A 19743-nucleotide genomic window follows, 5' to 3' on the forward strand; every position below is an offset into this window, starting at 1 on the left:
TAAGCCAGGGAGGGGTCTCAGAAAAAAACAGAAGTCCCTTGATATGGGATTTTCAGCCTCAAGAAGTGTGAAAAAATAGGCTTCTTTAAGCCACCCAGTCTGTGAAATTTTGTTTATGGCAGCTCAAGCACACTAAGTAGTCCCCAAAACATTTCCAAATACCTTCTGGAAAGGAGTTTTATCCTGATAGTAGGGGTGCTGCCTTGAGGGGCTAATCATGTAGTAAATGTTTCCTAAAACTTCAGCAGGAAAATGTGAAATGTGCAAACCCACAGGTTTCCTAAAATCTGAGTTGCTAAATACTACATCTCAGAATTAATATAAATTTAACCCAACAGAGTAACCAATTAGACAGTAAGATATTACAGAATACTAGCAAACTGAAGAATACCCATAAAAATAACTTGAGTATCTTTAGAACATTTCCCCCGAATTCTGGCTGGCTATCATGATTAGGGCATAACTAATCTAACATGGGCTCTGAACAGTCAGGTAAGATGAGCAAATCTGCCCAGCAAACCTGTCAGCGGGAAAAGAGGTCCGGCAATTCAGCCATGGAGTGATAACACATCCAAGTCGCCGTCAGAGTGCTTGAGACACAAGAAGGCACAGTGCTGGGCAGGAAGAGGGGACACTGGGGACAGCAATGGCCATTTGGAAACAAGAGGCATCTGGCCGCTGCTGCAGGACGCACATTAGTGACATGAGGGAAGTTACGTGGAGACTCAGTGGAGAAGGGGTGAGCACATGCACAAAATGTTACATTTTTAAGCAGCTTTATTAATTGTGGTGTTAAAAGTAAGTTGGAAAGCAGAGCTGCTCAAAGTGAAGATAACACTTTTGGTAATCTGAATGCAAATTCAGCTAGATATGTGTGAGACATTATCAAGAACTAACATAACGTAGTGACTGACTGGATGAGGCTGGGGACTGAGACAGAAGGAGAGTCAACGTTTATTCCCAGTTGTTTGAACATGAGGAGGAGGAGGTCATTTTGGGTACCGTGAGCCAAGAGAAATCATTCCAGGTTGGGCCTGAAGCTATCAAAGTTCCTGGGACACATTCTGATCATAGTTGAAACTTGCCCAATTAATTAAGGTAGATTTTACGAAAGACCATAAAGCTCAGAAAAGTTTGTCTCAGAAAAATGTTGATAGGTTAGTTTGACTAAAAGAATTATTAAACTTAAAATGGTAGAGAGTCAAATCATTTACATGCTCTACAAAGAACTAACATGAGACATCACATCTCTAACAAGCGCAGGAAAGGTGATACTAGGACTTTGCATAAAGAATCTACCCCGAAAGTAATGCAACTTACTGGTGGACGAACTGTCAAGCAAAACTGTGCGTGAGTGTCACTCTAGGAACATTCTGTAGCCACTGACTGGGCAAGCTGTTGCCCTCCTCCCATCCCTCCAGATGCTTCATTTACTAATAGTCTCTTTGCTAGCAAATTAATATTACCTAATTTGTTTATCCTAAGAAAATGTGACGAACCATTGGGTGCTGTGGTGTACACATGAAGACACTGAATATTCCACAGGCCCCGCCGCCATCGGGCAGGGTCTCCGCTGCCTTCTCTGTGCAGCCAGCCGTCTCTCTACGTCACACTCCCCGGGCAGTATCTGGTGGCTGTCTCCCTACCAGACTGAGAGTACAAGGGCACAGACTATGGCTCTAAACTGCTCCTCCTGATTCCCCAAGTGGCAAGCCCAGCACAGAGAATGTATCTGTACAATGTTTGGATTGAACTAAGAAAAGTCCTTAGAGCAGGGCTCTGGTGAGTTAACATTAACACTGGAGGTGTAACCCAAAGAGCCTTCCCAGTCTTTGAATGAAAGAGCCTTACTTCCAGTCTTTGACTAAGTCCTTAAAGGAGGTCACCGCCTTATGTCAAATTCCACTAGCGTTCTACCTCTCTTTAACGTGACTTCTAAAGTTTCTTGGAGTTTCTGACTTCTGTCCTATGTCTCTTTTTTTGCATTAAAGCTCTTTCAAGAGTGATCTATAACTTCTGAAGCTAGCCAGGGGAGAGCTATACACTCTGTAGATACAAGTTGGGGGCTGTCACATCCTCTTCACCCCACTTCTCACTGAGTCTACTCATGATGAGTAACCAGTAAACGCACCAGTGCGTCACCCCTCCTCCCACTGGAATGGCACCTTATCCTCAACTGATCTCTCTCTGTGGCTGAGCTGTCCCACTTCTCCCCACCAGACACCTGGCAATGTCTGGAGACACTTTTGTCACAACTGGGGGATGATGACATCCACTGGGTAAAGGCCACGGATGCTGCTAACCATCCTATCATGCACAGCACAGCCCCCTGCAAAGAAGATCATCCCCACTAAAATGCCAATAGTGTTGAGGCTGAAAAGGCCTGATTTTTCAAAAAACAAAACTGCGATATAACTGACATAACATTATAGTAGATTCAGGTATACCACAAAATCTATTTGTCCATATTGTGACATCATCACGGTAAGCCTAGTTAACAAAAAAAGTTGTTTTTTTTTTGTTTGTTTGTTTTTTGTATTTTTCTGAAGCTGGAAACGGGGAGAGATAGTCAGACAGACTCCCGCATGCGCCCAACCGGGATCCACCCGGCACGTCCCCCAGAGGCGATGCTCTGCCCACCAGGGGGCGATGCTCTGCCCCTCCGGGGCGTCGCTCTGTCGCGACCAGAGCCACTCTAGCGCCTGGGGCAGAGGCGAAGGAGCCATCCCCAGTGCCCGGGCCATCTTTGCTCCAATGGAGCCTTGGCTGCGGGAGGGGAAGAGAGAGACAGAGAGGAAGGAAGGGGGGGGGGTGGAGAAGCAGATGGGCGCTTCTCCTGTGTGCCCTGGCCGGGAATCGAACCCAGGACTTCTGCACACCAGGCCGACGCTCTACCACTGAGCCAACCGGCCAGGGCAACAAAAAAAGTTTTTGATGAGAACTTTGAAAGAAAAAGCCTAATTCAGGTTAATGAAAGCCATAATCATCAGGAAAAAATTCACATCATTAAAATTCAAATGAGACAAGAAAGAAAGAATTCATTTTAGGACAATATAGTGGGGGGGGGCATAAGGACTTCTGAAGTCAGAATAATTTGGGTGCAAGTCAGAGCTTTGCCACCGGCAGTAACAAATACATCTCAAGGTCAAAGTGTGGATGAAATAAAAACTCAGTAGGTGGTAATACAAGTGGGCTGTTGTCTTCCTGTCTCTCCTTTTCAGACTCTGGTAATTCACTGGGTTGGTTAAAAAGATACATTTGTTTTCCTTTATTGTTTTGTTTAGTGTAAGTGACTTATCTCTGAGCTTCTTCCAGGATACTATAATATTTTTATGAACTGAAAAATCCTCAAGCTGCAAACAGTTGTGGAGAATCAACTCCTAAATTTAAATAATGTTTACTCCTTTTTTGGCCACAAAATTCACTTTTATAGTACAGAATCCAAATGAACTCAGTGTTCTACGTTGTGTTTTGATCTCAAATGGGGAAGGAAATCTGTCTGTCAAAATATATTGTTGACGTGCATTTTGGTTATTTATTCCATCTCACAGGTGGTGTGAAGAGTTTTTTTAAAAAAAGCTAAACTGCATCATTCTGTGTTTGGTCACATTTAAAAATTCAACCACTATGTCTCAAATAACTCCCATTTCTTCAGTCTCTGATGTCTAAACATTTCCTGTGACTTTTAATATGTTCTACTTGACCGATTTTCTGACCAAAACATGTATCACTAGTTCTATTGGCTAAGGACAAAACTTCAGGGTTTCCTTAACACCATAGTAAAGCTGTTAAAAATAAATAAAAATAGGTGTATCACATAGAATTTCACGGCACTCAACTTCTAATGGTCTACTCTGTGGGTGAGACAGGAGACAGGGGAAAAGAGGACCTACCCTGTGTAAGTGTAAGACTGATTTCCATGTACAAAGGAAAAAAAAGTTTAAAAAAAATTTTTTAAGCTTCAAACATTTGGGTGGTGCATTTCGAAGTGAAACTATTTACTGATAAAGATCTAATCTCTTTTTTCCCCAGAAACATCTTTTCTAAAAATTTTCATAAGCTGCCTCATTTTGAAGCTGCCTTACACTTCAAATTTTCACCTGCTCACTATCATGTGGGCAGTCTTTGCACTCATGTCTGAAAGAGGTTCTTCCAAAACTGGGTTTTACTCTTTTTTGTTCAAACACCCATCAGTTAAAATATGTAGGGCAGAAAATTATTTTTCTTAAAAAAAGTGTTTGAAGGGAATCTGAGCGATCCCAGAAGCTGATATAAAAGATGACTTGCTGGAATGATGGCAAGTAAATGCGTTCACACTTGTACAGTCTTATTCTGTATTGTAAAGGAGGGAGGACAAGTAAGAAAATCACCCCTTGGTTGGATTAATTAATGGCATTTAACCAATGGCGTGCAGGAGATGGGTTGTACCACTTCCAAGGGCCACTGTAACTATGTTCAATTCTGCCCAAGTAGGAGTTCATGATAACATGAGATCGTGGTGAGAACATTTACATCACAGAAATGGACAAACGCAACAAAACCAGTGCCCCCCCCCCCCCCCAGTTGGTCTGCCAGTACACCATGGAATAAAACAATATCATGATGTTACAAATGGCATGAAAAAGCAAGTAAGACCCTGGCCAGTTGGCTCAGTGGTACAGTGTCAGCCCAGCATGTATGGAAGTCTGGCGTTTGAGTCCTGATCAGGGCACATGGGAGAAGTAACTATCTGCTTCTTCCCCCCTCCCCCTCTTCTCTCTTCCCTTCCTCCAGCCCTGGCTCCAATGGTTCAAGCAAAGTTAGCCCCAAGCACTGAGAATGGATCCATGGCCTCAGCTCAGGCACTAAAATATCTCGGGTGCCGAGCAACGGAGCAGCGGCCCAACCTGGAAGAACATCACCTGATAGGGGGCTTGCCGGGTGGATCCCGGTCAGGGTGCATGCAAGGAGTCTGTCTCTGCCTCCTGCCTCTCCCTTAATAGAAAAAATAAAATAGAAAGCAAGCAAACAAGAAAGGAAGAAAGTGAAACAGAAAGAAAAGGAACAAAAATAGAGGGAAAGGGAAAAGGGGAAAAGGTCAGAAGAGACATTTGTTAAATGACACAGACTTATAAATATATTTAAAAACTGATCCATATGAATTAGACGTAGCCAACTACAGGTCAGAGAAAGATGGTAGATATGTAGAGTCAGAGAAACCCCAAGAGACTGTTTCTCTCCTCTGCAACTTCAGCAGGACCAAAGGCTCTTGGCTTTGATGACAGCCAATATGTCTAGAGGCAGGCATGCACACATACCCCAGCACAGGAGACAAACATCAAAGGTCTGCACTGTTACCGTAACAGGGCAGAGGGAACTGTGCTTGATTTCTGGGCTCCCTTCAGACTTAGAACATTGCATAGTTAAGTTCAAGCGTTCTGCGCTTTATCTGAAACAGAAAGGTAAGAACTGTCTTTCCGATTCATATCTGTAGTTCCCTGACACTCACCACAATCAAGAAGCTGTCGTAATTCTGCTGGGTTGCTGGAGCTCTGTGTTCTGTATAGAGTTGAACATTCCAGACCTAGGACAAAACAGAGTGAGTATGCAAAACACAGCTCTCTGGAGAACCTGTGAGCCTGCTGCCAGAAAGACATTCCAGTTTCCATCCAGTATCTATTCTAGATGTGTACCAAATATTCTTGGAAGTCAACTCCTACCATTAATCTTATCTGGCATGTCAATAACTTTGGCAAAATCTTCTGGCCACTAAAGAGCATGTAAATTATATTTATTAAATTATGGAGAACGTAATAGTTTCTACCCAGAACTACATGTGAATATGGAGTTAGAAATCGGACCAAGACTGTGTTCCCCATACTGTGTCTAACACAGGTATTCAACGAATGTGCAGACAAACATTTATGCTAGCACCCATGAAACAAGGATCTAACAAGTTCTCTGATTTTCTCTTCCCATCAGATTACCTTTCTTTTCGATGGCTTCTATTAGCTTGGTAAGAAGAGGTGGAGCAACGTCGGGAGGGGCAAACTGCTCTGCAAGATCCGGAAGGGTCAAAGCTGCAAACAAAATCCAATGATTATTTAATTTGGGGCAATCAAATGCATCAAACAACAACGAAGGTAATAATATAAAAACATAATTATTTAGTTCTGACAGTAGCAAATGCAGGCCCGAGCGAGAGAGAGCGCGTGCTGGACCCTGCACGTCAGAGGGCTCCTCGCTAGACTGCCTCCAGCTGGGCCTCTCCTGCAGTGGCTGTGGTTTGGGGGCCAAGGAGACATGGCCTTCTCTCCCAGGACACACTCAGAACACGCAAGCCAGAATGCCAGAATTCCCTGCCCTGATGGCTTCTCATGACCTCTCCCCCAGGTCCATCCTCCCCAGGGCACACCTCTCTGCCTGGTGGGTGCCCTTGGGCCTGGGGCTCAGGATGGTATGCACTTTGGATGCACAGGCCCCTGAAAAGCCACGCTCTAGGGTAGAACTTGGAGCCCAAGAAATTTAAATTCAAATCTGGCCTCCTGGTCATTATGAAGAAGTAACTGTCTGGGTAGGAGAACGGTTGGTTAACGTGATTGATAACTTAAAAATATTCAGACACGGGGTACATGGGTCTCCTTCAGTACTTTTGTCTCAAGCCCCACAGATGTCATGGCTGGGCCAGTATCAGACCCGGAAGCCAGCACATACGATCAGGGCCTCCTGACACCCAAGTGACGTCCCATGTACCACTGTCAAAGTCCTTCTTTATTTCCATTATTTTGGTCAGTTACTATCTTAAGAAATGTGATGCTTTCATAAACCTATTTTTACATGCTCTATTTACATGTTTTAATAATTATAATGATACAAAAGAAAAAATCTTAATTGGATGATACAAATGTTCTTCAACATTACATTGGTAACTGTATTCTCCAAAAACATATGAAGCCATCTTGAATAAAGTTTTTTTCTCATAATAAACCAGAAGAGGGAGCTAAATATATTTACCTCAGATTTCTCGAACTGCAAAACAGAGGTAAAATGATAGTCTTTCTGAAAATACCTACATGTGCGACCTGCTTATTAGCCATCAATTACTTTTTAGACATTAACGTTCATCACTGTGTACTCCTATGTAGGAATAGTTTATATTATCTAAGAAAGACTAAATATGCACAATTCTGTTTCTATGAGATTTTAGTGGTAAGTTTATTATTAGCCATATATCGTGTTAAGCAAATTTTTAATGAGGACCACTGTTTTAATACTGCAAGTCTGCATAGGACAACAAATTTATGATGCAAAAGTAAAATAAAATTAATAAATTTTGACCTCAGAAAATTAATAACTTTATATCATTTTGCAAACTATGGTCTAAGACCCTTTTAGGTTGCAATATGATAGACAACACCTGTGGTCTTGCCACCTGGCTCTATTAGCCATGCAACTACCTAGGATCAAAGAAGAACTAAATCATGGGGACATCCTAGAGCAGCACCAGCCAGTAGAATTTTCTGTGATGATAGAAATGTTCTAATAGCTGTGCTTTCCATAGAAAATATGTGGCTACTGAGCACTGAAAATGTAGCTGTTAAGACTGAGAACCTGAATTTTTAATTTTTATTCATTTAAATTGAAATAGCTGTATGCAACTAGGGACCACAGTATTAGAAAGCACAGTCCTAGAGCCTGTGTGAGGGCAAACTTTGTCAAGAGTTAATGAGAGATTCCTGAGTTGGCTTTGTGCTACAGAGACCCCTCCCACAAAGCCACCTGTCTGGGCACAACCAGGGTCGACATCTGAACTCGGGGCATGCAAAGTTTACCACTGTTTCCTGGATGACTCTGTGCTACTATAACAGCACTGGAACACACTTTCAATTTCATAAAGGCCAGACAGGTATTTCCAGACAGTCACTATGCAGAAAGTTGAGAGAGAGCTCCCATATTTCCTTTACCTGCCTGAATCTATAGATCAAAGGAGAATTTGCTAGGAAACCAGAGTGTTACCACAAACCTCCAGAATTGGACTATCCAGAAACAGAGTTAGTTAGTAATCTGGTTCGGGTTAGTAATAAATCTTAAGATGTGCTATTACGATAAGCAAGTTCATGTGGGTGACTCCCTGAAAAAAATCCAGTCATCACATCCCCAAAAATCTAAACCTTAGAATGAATATATTATACTTGAGAAACACTTAAAATACAAGTGTCTTGAAAGTTTCATATAGTCTTTTTAATTTAAAACATTGCAAAATTAAAAAAAATACTATAAAATAAAAACACACCATTTCATTTCCTCTGATTAACTATAAACTACTTCCCTTCGCCTTCAAAGAGTCTCCAGCTCACAAAAACATGCTCCCCCACAAATGCCTTCACCACTGAACAAAATGAAATACCATCCTATCAGCATATATAACAGAAGGAAAACACAAAGACAGAGAAATGACAGGGCAGAAATGTTATTAATTAGGATTCACTGTAGTGTCTCTCCTTAGCCCTCCCAAACTCACAGGCCGAAATTTGTACGCCAAGATGCAGAAAGCTAAAGATTAAGTCATAAATACATGGACATACATCTCCATCCAACACTCCTCCAAGGAACATGCCAGGTCTACTTTCTCTTCCCTCAGAAATTACACAAGCATTATATTTTTCAAATCAAAAACCAAATCTTTAAAGTTGGCAACTGAACATGGAATTACTTAATAAAGGCTTATCTCCTTCCAGAATCTTATCAAAACAATCATTTCTGCAGGCAAATATGAAAGTTAAATTAAGTGATAAAGATTTCACCTAACTGGGATTGGACTGCACACCCAACAGCTGTTACATTACTGGGTTGGCAAATACTACATATAAAAGCTTGAAGGGGGGGAGCAAAACCCAAAACTTTCTTTCCTTAGTTTTTTCAATGTTTCTTTGGCAATAAGAAAAAAAAAAAAAGAAAAAAGAAAATAAAAAGGTAGTTGACTTTCAGTACCCTAAATTACAAAATATCACTTGTCTCACTCATATGCCATTTCTGAGAAGCACGGGGACAGCTGTCGGGTATGAAGAACTTTTCTCAGCACACCAGAATACATCAGAAAGAAGGAAATTAGATGTACACAGCAGGAACTACAAGTACTCCTTTGCAACAGACTGAGTTTCCCACTGAATTTTTAATATTGAAGAAAGCTTTATAACACTTTATTACTTAAGTATATGAATAATCACAGCTGATCAAAGTTTTGCAATGCAAATTTTAAAAGGTAAGTTTTACAAGGAGAGACAGTATTTTAAAATAACAATGCAAGGATTTCCTATTCTCTTCTAGTATAATATGTGATTCAACCCTTTTCCCCTTTAAAATATTTAAATATAGGGAGTGTGAAGCCTTACCCAGAAACCTTTAAAGTTCACATCTTTTACTTTGGGCAACAGGATCAATTAACATCAAAAGTGTAAAAAGTATTTTAAAGCAAAATATTAATTATTGCAACAATCCTAAAAGCAGTTATTCCTTTAATGATATTAAATGCTCAAGCAAGGTCAATATTTATTTTTCCATGAGATCTCACTTTACGAAATTCCAAAAGGAAATGACAATTGCCAGGAATTGCCAAATTGGGTAAGTTATTCTTTGACAAGTCCACGAGAAAGACCCACATCATTCAGTTCAATACACTGAAACATAATGGAACTAAGAAATACATGCACATGGATGGATCATGCTCTCAAAAAAGAAATCAGCATGATCCTTATCAAGTTTACACATCAGGCCTCATTAGACTTCATCTTCCAGGCAGATTTTCATACCCGAATGAGGAATGCTCTTTAGTGGTGAATCCTGTGGTACGTAGTCGGTGTGTAAGTCCAGAGAGCTAAGCCTACTCTTAAAGAATTTGGTGAATGCAGATTCTTCTACTTCAACCCAATACCAATTTTTCACTTAGCTGAATCATTTTTTCACCAGAAGAAACCAGTATTACTTAAGGAAAAGGCAGACAAAAGAGAACAAAAGAATGGTCTAAAAGTGAAGCCAAGATGTACTGTTTCATAAGAAAGAGGAATCAGTCTTCAACAGTGAACTTAGGTGCCCTAGGTTGTGGAAAGATTTTTTGATGACACATCAAATTTTACATTTTCCACTAGTTCTATGCCGCCGCCCCCCCCCCCCCCCCCCCCCCCCCCCGGTCCTGGTGACAACCACTCACTCAGAACAGAAGAGAGCCTTCTCTCCAAACTCAGGCCCTTCCAAAACCACTAACATGGACAGGTCTGAACAGTCCTTGGGCACCAGCAGTGTGTGGGAGAGACAGCGGCATTCCTTGCATTAAACGATGCCAACACCGCTACAAAGTGCAAGATGAAACCGGCACACGGCCGCACCTTTTGGAGGCGTTCTCCATAAAAAAAGATATTTTAGACTCAGTGCCTGGCAGGGACAAATGGAAAGTTTAAGCTGAAGTTCTGGGACTCCAGAGACGGCCCAAGCCAAGTATTTCATTATTGATGGAAGCAGCTTGGAACTGTATGAAAGAATGCCACTTACCTTTTAAAATCTAATACAAATACACAGAAAAGAAAGTGTATATGCAAAGTGCAGGTCAATATTAAATCAAGATGGTTGTCTAATAACTGTTGGTAAATCAAAATTTGATTTCTGTCTGCCTGAAACCATCTATTTCAAATGAAATATGTGCATTATGGTGGGCATAAATCTAACAAATCCGAATACTTTCCTTAAATAAAATAACTTTATAACAATGTTCATACTTTATGCCTATAATGATTTAATACCCTGAAAGTTTAAACTTCTTAACCTCTATGGGCAAAGCCATAACAAATGCTGGCTAAGCTACTACAGCAACCCCCCTCCAAAAAACAAACAAACAATTATGAGTTCCTTAATTTTGGAGCACACCTGTTTAATCAGAAGTAGAGAAATTATTAAGAGCACAGGTTTAAAGCCAAAGAGACTTGGATTTTAGTCCTGTTTATGTCACTTACTGAATGTAATCTTGGGCAGGTTAATTAACTTGAACCCCAGTTTCTTCATCTGTAAAATGGGAATAATTATTAGTGTAATAATGATTGAATAATATAAATCAACATGGTAGGCATAGCACCCAGTATGTAGGAAGCACAACTAATGGGTACCTAAGATTAACTTAAAACTACTCATGTGATCTTTTTCATTATTATTAACAGATATTTAAAATACCCTATTACGATGGTACATTTAAGAGCAACAACTATTATTATTAACACAAATAATTCTCAATACTTTTTAAAGGTGGCAAACTGAAAGATTATTTGAGAGGGCAGACACTTGCATTTTGATTTTCTTTCTCTACATAAACATACTCAATATGTTTTCAGAAGTCCTATTTAAAATATCACATTATTTTTAACCGATTGCACTTTTTCCCCATAAGGACTATTACACTAATCTATTTGCGTTACTGTACTGCAGTTGTCCAAATATAAAAGAAAAATGAAGTTAGAATGATACTGAACTTGGTGAAAATGAGCTTTTTTGTAAGGAGGAGGGAAAAAAATGGGCAACTAAAAGTAGAGGTAAGAAGAATAGAGGTGAAAATATCTATATCTTCAGTCACATACGTTATTTCCAGAGATAGTTATTAAAAAGGAATTAGGGGTTGTAAACAGATTTAAAGAAGTTTGCAAATACTTTCAGATACCCTAAACTAATTAATCTTCAGTACCTTTAAGAACTGTACCGAAAGAACTGTGTGCGGTGAATTCCCACATATCCTCACCCTAAACTCCAAAAGTAAGTTCATCTTCTCCCACTTATCTCTTCTACTCCACAGTTTAAAAACAAATGAAGGGAATCTGAGCTCCTCTGCCCATTTAGTTTTCTTTCTAGACAACAGACTAGTACAGGAAACAAATAGCAGGCAAAGATCTTACTAAACATAAGCAGACATTCCAAGCTTTGCTTCTGACAGCCTCAGCTAAAGCCTCAGAATTAAGAGACAACTGCAATGCAAGATTACACTGAATCTTTGACAGGACAGCCTAATTAAGTGTGATTCTTATCACCTAAATTGGAGTCTGATTTAAAGATTACCATTTATAGTGGATAGCAAATTAAAATGCTGGGCAGAAGAATGAGAAAGAAAGGACCCCCCCCCCCCTCCACACCAGGAAAGTAATTTATAGTTGAGTCTGTGGAATTTAAGAGGCTAAAGATTTGTAAGGGAAGTTAGTCTTTTGGTCTGTTGGCTTAGAAAGATCCCACAGGAAAGGTGACTAAGAGGCCCCCAAAGGGAAAGAAGGAAAAATCACAAGACATACACACAGTATGCAGGATCATGTGTTGAATACATAAGTTATTACTGAACATCAATTAGGAGCCATACCCCGATAGTATTTTATAGATATGCATTCATTTATTACCCATAGCAGTTCAAAGGCATATTAGTCTTTATTATCCCCAAGGTCAAGGTGAGGAAACTGAGACTTGGAGAAATTAAGTCGTTCGGTCAATGTAACAAAGTTCTTTAGTGACTCTGAGTTCAGCTTGCACCTCCTTCTCTCCAGGAATCTACAAGTCCCATTCAAGGAAAGACACCTGTAATAAGTTTTCCAAAATTTCTTGCCAATTTAAAAAGTAACCGTGATAAGGGTGTTACGTGACATGCAGGTATTTGATGCTTGACCCCCACCAGTAGCCATAGTACTTTCTGGTGTGTTAAGTAAAGCTACCCAGTTTTATTCCTACCAAATAAGCAAGTCGGTACGATTTGGTGCAGTTGGTACCATTCTCTCTCACAATAAAAACATTCAGAAATGCAGATAATTACCACCATAAAGAGAACGCAGTGGAAGCCCCCTTAGTAACCAGAGGAAGGCAGGGGCTCCGGGTGAGCTTTGCTACCCCCCTCACGGCTCAGGGTGAACCTGTGGAGGCACTCTCTTCTCTCACATTTATATTTGATACTCGATTTCAGGCAAATGTATAAAATAGAATGTTAGAAATGCCTACAACTAATTAAGCAGAGTCTTCCAATGTAACTTGAGAAGCCAAATATCGTAAGAATTAAAGGATCCTCCAATCAGAAGAGGGCAGAGAGGCACTGGACATAAAGATATTACTGGGGAAACTGGAGACCAGAAAGGAGTGTTTTCAGCTAGGTTGGAACCTTACTCACTGCAAGGAAGCAGGACGTTGGCCAACCAAGGAGAGTGCAGAGGGAGGGAGGGAGTGACCGCCAAAGGGGGAAATCTGTCCAGCTAAGCGGAACAGGCAGTCTGAAGAAAGCCTGGATAGAAATCAGAGAAAAGAACCACTAGATTCCACTCTAATAACTACCGAGAGAACAGGGTTCTCTCTCTGACATTTTACATACACTACCAAAACGTTGAAAGAACTGTACGGTGAATTCCCATATATCCTCACCCTAAACTCCAAAGGTAACATTTTAGTCTGTTTTATCACATGTCTATCCATTAATCCCTTACTTTTTTTTTTAATCCATTTCAAAGTAAATTACAGAAATCAGTTATGGACTGAATTACGCCCTACCACCAAGTCCCTATGTTGAAACTTCAACTCCTAATGTGATAGTATTTGGACATAAAACCTTTTGGAAGTAATTAAGTTGAAATGAATTCATGAGGGTGGGGCCATCATTATGGGATTAGCCCCTTTATAATTAAAGATGCCAGAGAGCTTTTTTTCCTCTTTGCTATGTGAGAACACAGAGAGAAGACAACTGTGCAAGCCAGCAAAGAGCCTCACTAGAACCCAACGCTGCTGCTGTCTAGACTTTCAGCCCCTTGAACTGTGACAAACACATTTCTGTTGTTTAAGCCCCGCCCCAAGTCTTTGGGATTTCATCACGGCAGCTCAAGCTGCCCAATGCATCAATAAACTATACCCAAAAGAGGAAAGAAGCCTTAGTCTAGAAAAAAAATCAATGTTAAATACCAATTCTGTAAGGTATTTAGTAGACGTGTTCTGTTTGCTAGAACATTCCCAAGAGCAGTGCTTCCCAAACTTGATGTGCATAGTAATAACCTGCTTCGGCTGATCAGGGTGGGGTCAGGGGTTTACATTTCCAACAAGCTTCCCAGGTGATGCCCCTGCTGCTGGTCCTCAGACCACAGACCACACTTCTGAGGAGCAAGGATTTAGGATGAGTTCATCAATCACCAAAAGAATCTCCAGATCAGGGTAGGAGACAGAATTGTAACAATTAACCTTCATACTTTTGCCTAAATGCCCTGGGCTTCGAGGGCCGGTTTTATATCACATCCCAATAGCCCAACATTTGAATGTGTGTTGGGGAGGTTGTGTGACTGATGCTCTCGGAGAATCTAGCTATGAAATCTAGTAAGATCTGATATGATACCCAACTAGATACCAAAGGAGAGAGGTCAGTAGTAGAGGCTCTGCTGCTCTGTGCATCTGTGTACCCAAGTGGAAAGGGAGCACATGGCCACAACTTGCCAAATTCCCACAGTAAGTTTAGGCCAAAGACTATCACCCAGTTTTCCCGAGACCACACCAGAGCTTTTCCTACCTCCCGCCACATTTAAGAGGACTCAGTTGTTTAAATTTTAGTAGGGTGAGGAGGAGAGTAATAGGAAATATTAGAAAGGCTGATCAAATTATTACTACCAGTACTAGTACTACTGCCAGCACTTCTCATGCACTGAACACTTGGTATTGACAACTGTGCTCGGGGCTTTGTGTGCTTTGTCTCATTTAACCTTTACAGCCTTGAAGGTATTGTAATCATCCCCATTGTACAGATGAGGAAACTGAGACTAAGAAAAGTTAAGCAAGCTGGCCAACGTCCTGCCAGCAGTAAATGGTAAAGGTAGGATTTTAAAGGACTGGTCAACTTCAAAGTCAGTCATAACCTCTCTGAATCTCAGCTGCCTCATTCAGCAGACACCCCGCAAGATTACGTTCTGGTGGTTACAAAGCTGGGGGAAGGGAGACAATATTTGCAGGATACGGATGGAAAATCACTTGCAACAGGAGACACCATTACAACCTTCAGTGACAAGAGGTGTGTTTGTTCAACTTGAGCTTGGACTGGTGGACCACTTTCTCGCCATCACCTCTGCTTTATCAAGATTGAACCTTGGCCAGCCCAGCCGGCCAGGCTAAATATTTTCAGGACAGCATTTATTAAATATGTTCTCATAAGGCTAAACTAAGCACATTCTTCCCCAAGGATGTAATGGGTTTTATTCAGCTAAATATAGCTGGCTAACTTATCACTTTCACCAAGGTACAAATGGACTATTCTGGTTAATCATTGAGTGGAGAAAGGGCCTAGCAAATTACTTACAAATCCATATACATATTGTAACATATTTCAAAGGATTCCAAAATCAGATCTTACTAACATATGCTGAATAAGTATATGAAGGGAGTTAGAGCACTCATGATTACAGAGGGGGAGAAGATAAAAAAAACTGTCTGTAGGATTAAAAAGAAAAAAAACACAATATGGCAAAAAAGACAAGAGACCAGAAAATATCATATTTAATAGGCAACTCTACCAGTGAAGACATAAAAATTACGTAAGAAAATAAAGTACAGTAGTCAGATTATTTTCAATCAAAAGGTTTTTAATAAATCACTGATATAAAATTAAGCTATTCATACATAATAAAGAGTACAGTTTTGAGGTAAAAGTAAACACAAATCTAAACAATTGAGTGAGGAATTATTTTTTTTAACTTTATTTTAATGAAGCAATATCCTTTCACAACCTCCTACAAACTGATGGACTCTGGTGGCTAGAGAAGCTCTCCTGTCGAACAGTGTACCACAACCTCGGGGAAATGAGTGAAAAACTCTTTCCCTCTCAGCGAAGAAATTCCTGGACTTATTCTGGTTATGATTTTCTTTTTAAGGATACAGATTTAGATGGATCAATCTGAGCAGCAGTTGGATCATATAGTTAAATTCTCCAAAGATTAGGATAATAAAGCATATATGCTAGAGACTTATTTGTGCCACACCAATCTAGTTTTAAAAAAAACCAAAACTGATACACAATACAGAAAGCCCTACATACAGAACAGAAGCAAAATATAAAATATATAGCTTACAAGAAAGAAGACTGCCAAAAAAGTCTCAGAACTGGGTTTATTTTTATCAATGCTTAGGCTTTGTCAAATAAACTAGAGCTGACTGGTAGAAGAAAAGGAGTGAAGTCAAAAATTGAACTGAACCCAGATATGGAACTAGTCCATCAGTAATTTTAACCAACCCTCGAGTTTCTTGCTAGAAAGAACGTAACAATTCGTAGGTAGCCTGCAACTAACACTTCCCAATAAAAAATGGGAACGGGAAGGAACATAAGGGTTTTCTATAATGAAAATACCTGTGATGTTGTTAATGACTAAGTACCCGGTCACTCGGGGCTGGGGGGCTGGGGCGGGCGGGGGCTGGGGGGCTGGGGGGGGGCGGGGGCTAGAAGTGAAAGTAATCCGATCACTGCGCGGTGCTCCTTTCTGCGCGCTCATCTCAGGGTCGCCTCTTTCTTAACGACCGTAACCACCTCCGCTCCACTTCTCCAGTGCACCACTCCAGTTTAAAGGGAAGTGATAGGGCCTGAACCACGAGAGGGAGTTTTGTACATTTTGTTCTATCTTATTAGGCCTCAGTAACTTTATGAATTATGAGCTGTCAACTTCTTTTTCATCTGCTATAGAATATGCTTCTTAGAAATCGTGGCTATAAATAAAACAACAGATGTTTTTTGCTGGCTTAAATAGGAGCTTGGGTAATTTTTTTAAAAGAGGCTAGAAGTTAAGCGAATTAAATCAAAAGGCTGTCTTAGGTTTCCCCCTATTGGTCACTTTTTGCATTATCCTTTTGAAGGCACAGATTCATTTTAGTACATAAAATACTTTTGGGGGTCATTTATGGTAACCCTACTGGAGAAAGTATAAAGGGGTTTTATATCACATTGCATTCTTTCGGTGACTTCTATATAAAAAAAAAACATTCTACATGCCTATCTCAATTGTTACTATAGCCTATGAAAAAAAAAACAGTTGAAAATACACTGTGCAGTGGTAGAAAAACAATTAGACAATAGGTGAGGAACTGAGTTCTAGATCCACCAGTAACAGGCTGGGGAACTCTGGGGAAAATATTTATTATCCTGGGTCTTCACTGCCCTATCAGTGAAGTGATAAGGTTTATAGCTAAGAAGTTGTAAAATAATTTCTAGTTCTTAAATCTATGATTGAGAGCTAAAAGTCAAGGAGATCACATGGCCGATATAAAATTACTAAGTTGTCATATTTCCCCATGTATAAGATGCACCTTTTCTGGAAAAATTTGGCATCTAAAAACTGGGTGCGTCTTATACAGTGGTTGTAGTTTTGGAGTTTTGTGCGTTTTTTTGCATTTCTAGCTTTTATGTGCAGATGAGGAGTTGTATAAATTTTATGATGAATAAAACTTGAGTTCAATAACTTTATGTAATACATTTTTTTTCAAGTTTTGGGCCCCAAAATTAAAGTGCGTCTTACATATGAGTGTGTCTTATACATGGGGGAATATGGTACATTTAATCATGAATTACTCTCAAAATAACTCTATCTTCTCGTTAGGTACTGTTTTGCTGCAAATCTGGCAAAACACACAGGAAGGCATCTGGGAGGTGACTGTAGTTGGCACCAAACAAAAAACAACTTCAAATATGGGGGCAGGGGGGATAAATTAAATAAATTACATTAAATAAAAAGAAAATAGCAAAAATTTCTATTTCATAGGCTATTTTAACACCTATAATATCTAACAGAAGGAGGGAAAGCTTTTTTGAAGTAGTGTTGTTTTCAAGTAAGATATAAATTTTAGTCTGTCAGAATAAACAAATTCAAAAGGACTAAAACATTTCTCTGATTTCTGTATATGACCTAATAGGAGATAATTAACTAACTACACGTTCCTAAATGAAATATATTCCAAAGTCAAAACTATAAATCAGAGACTGTGACTTTAACTCAATTTCTATATATCATGATTTGGGGGGGGGGGGGTGGAAACCATGACACAGCAACATGAAAGTGAGGCTGAAGGAGGGAGGGAGAGAGGGAGGAAAACACACTGGCCTAGATACTGCTCTAGTCACTTAGGTCATTTTCCTTGCATCATGACAACAGCCTAGTGAAGAACATCAGTCTCACTATGTGGGAAGACTGAGAGCTTAGATGACTATACCAAGGTCACCTGATTAGTGTCTGGCAGAACAGATACTACAGCTCACGTCTGTCTCAAATAATCTCATCATGAGGGAGGTTCTATTGGCATCCCCATTTTACAGAGGGGAACACTGAGGCTCAGAGATGAAGTGACTAGGCTCACAGCTATACCGGTCAGAGGAAAGGCATTTTCCTTCCAAGGGACCCTTACATACTAATTGATCGTTATCCCATTGAGTTCCTTCAGCGAAGACAGTTTCTGTAGAGACTGCACCTATTCTTAGTACAGCCCAGTGCACTACTCTGGAAGCTGGGACTGTCAAGAGCCAGACAAGAAAAAAAATAGAAAAATAAAAGTTCTCTAGTCAAAGAATAGACCTGGAAAGTAGAGAACTCAAGAACCTCCAATCCTCAATTGGCCCATTTCCCTACATCCTGTGTTTTTTCATTTCTATGGTATTCTGCCGCCTGACTGGTGGTGGCACAGTGGATAGAGTGTTGAAGTGGGATGCTGAGGTCTCAGGATTGAAACTCTGAGATCACCGGCTTGAGTGCAGGCTCAACAGGTTGAACCCGTACGGGGCTGCTGGCTTGAACATGGGATCATCAACATGATTCCATGGTCTCTGGCTTGAAGCACAGGGTCACACAGCACATTTGAGAAGCAATCAATGAACAACTAAAGTGCTGCAACTAAAAGCTAATGCTTCTCTCTCTCTCTCTCTCTCTCTCAAAAAAAAATCTATGATATTCTGCAGGAGGTTGAACAGCTCTATTCTATGCCCACTAAATGAGAGAAGAACTTCCCAGTCATGAGCACAACCTCTTCATCCTTAAAAATCACAGAATGAGGTGAGCCACTTCCATGGTCCTGTCTTCTACTAAATGATCATTTTTGAAAGAAAAGACACAGGTATTATACATGAAAAGAAATCCAGATGATGTATTATGGAATTATACACTTGGAACCTATATAATTGATTATATTAACCATTGTCACTCCAATAAACTAAAGCTAGAAACTAAATTAGATTAAATAAAGAAATCCAACAGAATATACAAATCAGCAAAATAGAATTTATACCAGATATTTAGAGAAAGAATGGCTTTTAGAAGAATGGAATGAATTCATTTTTATAAAAACTTGGATATTATTTCTCTATAATGATGGGGTCCAATTATATGTAATTTAAAACTTTTTGTAACCACATGACCAATAAAAATAAACATGTTAAAACTTTTTTTAACCCTATACTGTATACCCAAAGTATTATCATTTCAGCATACAGGGCTGGGCAAAAGTAGGCTTTCAGTTGTAATACAAATAAATAATACAAGTATAAACTCTTTCAAGTACTTACCAATGTAAACTCACCTTTGCCCAGACCTGTATAATCAATATACAAGTTATTAATGAGCTACTTTACATTCTTCTCTTGTTCTTCTACACTCACAGCTCATCTCAGCTTGAACTAGCCACATTTCAATGGCCAATGTGTCTGGGACCTGGGCTGGTGGATCCTGTACTGGGCCGTATAGCTGTAGAAGACACAGTCTTCGG

At 40.0% G+C, this 19743-nt stretch overlaps 1 protein-coding gene across 3 annotated transcripts in view; it reads right to left on the reverse strand.

Annotated features, from left to right (window-relative positions):
* Positions 1-19743, reverse strand: part of PIK3R1 (phosphoinositide-3-kinase regulatory subunit 1) — an 88607-nt gene that overhangs the window by 22873 nt on the left and 45991 nt on the right. For 2 of the 3 annotated variants that reach the window (XM_066241982.1, XM_066241983.1), the window contains exons 3-4: positions 5967-6059; positions 5489-5563 (exon numbers count right to left, since the gene is read on the reverse strand). In XM_066241982.1, coding sequence (XP_066098079.1) covers positions 5489-5563; positions 5967-6059 — 168 coding nt within the window. Of the gene's footprint in view, positions 1-5488; positions 5564-5966; positions 6060-10982; positions 11032-19743 lie in introns of all 3 variants that reach the window. The other variant, XM_066241984.1, reaches the window with a different exon arrangement.

Source organism: Saccopteryx bilineata, chromosome 1 (assembly GCF_036850765.1).
Source record: "Saccopteryx bilineata isolate mSacBil1 chromosome 1, mSacBil1_pri_phased_curated, whole genome shotgun sequence".
Classification (NCBI taxonomy): Eukaryota; Metazoa; Chordata; class Mammalia; order Chiroptera; family Emballonuridae; genus Saccopteryx; species Saccopteryx bilineata.